At 34.4% G+C, this 3,791-nt stretch overlaps 1 protein-coding gene across 1 annotated transcript; it reads right to left on the bottom strand.

Moving 5' to 3' along the window:
• Positions 1 to 1,029: 1,029 nt before the first annotated feature.
• Positions 1,030 to 3,555, bottom strand: LOC123307060. Its single transcript, XM_044889263.1, has one exon. The coding sequence runs from the start codon at positions 3,553 to 3,555 to the stop codon at positions 1,030 to 1,032; it is 2,526 nt and encodes an 841-aa protein (XP_044745198.1).
• Between the last annotated feature and the right edge of the window lie 236 nt (positions 3,556 to 3,791).

The raw sequence follows: 3,791 nt of genomic DNA, 5'->3' as shown, positions 1-3,791 counted from the left end.
CAATCAATTTACAATTGAAATACAATTAAAAAAATTCATTCCATAAATAACCAACGTTAAAGTTCAAAAACAACTAAAACAGGAAGGGTCAACAAAGTATGACATGTATAAAAAGTAAAATAACAAACTATAAAATACTCACAATACTGTATGATTTTCCTTGTCAGAAAAGTAAAAAAGTCGTTACATCAATACAACAATGAACCAACCTAATTAGCATAAACACATTCATTACTCGGGTAGACAGCGAAAGTGAATGAAGAAACCAGACATGAACTGAATATACAGCAAGGTTATAATATGTTTATTGTTTTTCATCATGGATATAAGAGAATAATATGCAGTTTTCAAATTCTCGATGAGTTCTTTTATTAACAACATTCGAGTCATTCCTGATTTCAATAATTTTATGTAACTTTCGATTATTGGTTACGTCCATATTATAAACATTAAAATAATTTTCGCAGGAATTTGGACAAATTTTTATTCGTTATCCTTTTAGTACATCGCCAACGTTTCGAATCGGTTGTGATTCTTTCTCAAGGCTGGAATGTCAAAATAAAACTAGAAACAGATAAAAACGACCTAGAGACGATCTACCACTCACCTCGTATTTCATCGGATTGAATATCGTCAATTTTATTAAAATAATTGTATAAGTATCTCGAATTAAATTTCATTCAATCTTCAAGTGGTTCATGTGTTGTTAACACGACATGGGTAAACAGAATCGTCTCACGGTACGTTCCACAAATCGCAATGAGTGACATGGAGATGACATTCAACTCTCCCATAAAACATTATATATGTTCGTTAAAATATCACATCTCGGGTAAAAAACAATAAGGTAAAAACAACAATGGTAATATACAACTTAAAAACTAAATCAAAACATTTTGTTCTTGGTGGATGCACCTTAGACACATTCAAATGACTTTCACCATAAAATACCAAAATGAACAAACAACACAAACATCGAGGCTCCGAAAGCTCTCAGTTGTATCCATAATTAAGAATCACCATTTTGAGTCACTGAACCCTAGCATTGCCCAATATAAGACTATCATACACCAAACTGAGATGTTGGACGTCTTCCCTATAGTTTACTGTGTTGTTGGACCTTATGTGAACCATTTCACTAATTAGCCGTCTACCGTAGATAGGTTCGTAATCCAGAACTGTGACCTCCGAGAAGTTGAATTTATGTCCTTCAGCATGGACGTGTGCAGCGAGAGCCGTTCCCTGTGTTATGTGAGATTTTTCTGCATCATTTTTATGTTGTCTTATCCTCTCCTGTAGTAGTTGTTTTGTCTGGCCTATGTAGCATTTTGTGCAGTTATTGCATTCTATTTTATAAACAATTTCTGATTGCTGTAAAATTGGTGTTCTTTCTTTTAGTTTTGTGTAAAATTTCATCTTATTATTGAGAACATTATAGAATGCTGCAGCACCATTGTATTCGCGGAAAATTCTTTCAATCTTATATGACAATGTAGGATAAAATACTAGTTTGAAATATTTTTTAGTTGTTATATGTTGTGATGTTAATGTGCTCTGTGATGTGCTCACCGTCTCTACGTCCGTGTCGATGTTCGATCTGATAGTACGTTTCGCTCTATTGTAGATGTTTATACAGGTTTTTATGTAGTATGTTGGATAGTTGTTCTGTTTCAGGATTTCAGTCACTTTATTCAAGTTATTTATTCTATATTCCTCATCGCTCAGAGAAATCGCTCTATTTATCAAATTTCCTGCTATATTCCTCTTTTGTGAGAAGCTGTGATTGGAATGGAAATTTACGCACCTACCCGTGTTGATCGGCTTCGTGTACCAATTTGTTTTCAATCTATTTTTCTCTCTGATGATTAATATGTCCAAAAATGGAATACTCCGGTTCTTTTCTCTTTCTAGGGTAAACCTTATTTTTTGGTGGAATGAGTTAAAAACGTTCAGAGTCTCTTCAATTTTTTCTTTAGGTATCAATAGTAATGTATCATCCACATAGAGTTTTATTAGAGGGATATGGAAATTCAACTTTGATATCACATACGTAAACAAAGCGAGCATAACTAATTTCGCAAATGTCGAGCTCGCCAGGGAACCCATTGCTGTACCCTCTATTTGATCATAGAAAACACCCTCAAAAACAAAGTACCCTCCTTCAAAACATAAATCTACAAGATGAACAAATTCTTTCCTTCTCAAATTCGTGAAGTTTTTAATATAGTGCCATTGATCTTTGATTGTTTTGATGACCAATTCTTTCGGAATGTTTGTAAACAAAGAAATTACATCTAGTGACACTAATTCATAACCATCCGGTACTACTGTTGATTTCAGTTCTTCAACCAACATGAATGAGTTTTTAACATCGAACACAGAGGTTGATAGAACATCACTGAGTATTTCGTGTAGGAATTTTGCAATTTTGTAGCTGGGAGATTTTATGCTACTAACTACAGGTCTTAATTTTACTTCTCTTTTATGGGTTTTCCTAAGGAAGTATATTTTCGGTGCTACATTATTATACGATATTAGCATCTTGTACTGTGATTCTGTTATGCTCGAGTCTTTCTTAAGTAGTTTTAAGTAATTATTAATTTTGTTCTGGATCCTTTTGGTTGGGTCAGATGGTAATGCCCTGTATGTTGCTCCATCATTCAGCATTTTTTTAGCCTCTGTAACATATTCGTCTTTATACATTATTACCGTGGTGTTACCTTTATCTGAGTTTCCTATGATTATTTCCGGGTGTTCCTTGATGAATCTTCCAGTTCGTATGAAGTGTTGTTTATTGAATGGGTCTTTGGGTTGTCGGTTCATTCTCACAAAGTTGTTGATTATTCCAACGCATCTTCCTCTGACCTGGTTTCTCTCATCCTCATCTTGAAACGTTGTTTGTGTGAAATTTTCTATATCTTTGATTAGTTGAAGTTTTGGAATGTGATCAGGTATAATCCCATGTTTCGGTCCGAGTCCCAATATTAGTTTTACTTCTTCAGGAATCGCGACGTCGGTGTAATTGTTCACGAATCGGTCTGACTGTATAGCACCCACAGGGTGTCTCTGGTCTACAATTAGTCTATCGAGCTTTTTAATATTTTCGGTTTTGACTCTCTGGAATACTTTCTGAAAATTTCTGATTCCTGCGCCTGTAATCGCACTATATGTGGTACTGTTCACTTTGTCTACCACCCATTCTTGCTCTTTTCTCAGTTTTTGTTCCGTGTTATCTCTTTTCCAAATGGATAACTTGATTTCTATATTCAAAATTGACCTACGGAACTTTTTCATGGTCCTGTCAACCAAATATGAATAAGGATGTTCCTCCAGTTCCAGTGTATAAACCTGTCTGATATTATTTATTATATGTGATGGGAACACCTCCTTTGATCTGCATTGCAACAGGAAAATCACTCTGTTACTCAGTGACGCCAGTTTCCTGTTCAAATTGACAATATTTTTGCATCGAGAAAACACATCATCACCGTAAGTATGTCTGATGTGACTCATTAATCCCCCTGGTATCAAATTTCGATTATTGGTTACGTCCATATTATAAACATTAAAATAATTTTCGCAGGAATTTGGACAAATTTTTATTCGTTATCCTTTTAGTACATCGCCAACGTTTCGAATCGGTTGTGATTCTTTCTCAAGGCTGGAATGTCAAAATAAAACTAGAAACAGATAAAAACGACCTAGAGACGATCTACCACTCACCTCGTATTTCATCGGATTGAATATCGTCAATTTTATTAAAATAATTGTATAAGTATCTCGAATTAAAT

This window comes from Coccinella septempunctata, chromosome 2 (genome assembly GCF_907165205.1).
Source record: "Coccinella septempunctata chromosome 2, icCocSept1.1, whole genome shotgun sequence".
Classification (NCBI taxonomy): Eukaryota; Metazoa; Arthropoda; class Insecta; order Coleoptera; family Coccinellidae; genus Coccinella; species Coccinella septempunctata.
This window is presented reverse-complemented; position numbering and strand designations above follow the sequence as displayed.

Excerpts from the sequence above, each read along its gene's own strand:
- LOC123307060 (XM_044889263.1), bottom strand. The coding sequence starts at position 3,555 with ATGGACGTAACCAATAATCGAAATTTGATACCAGGGGGATTAATGAGT.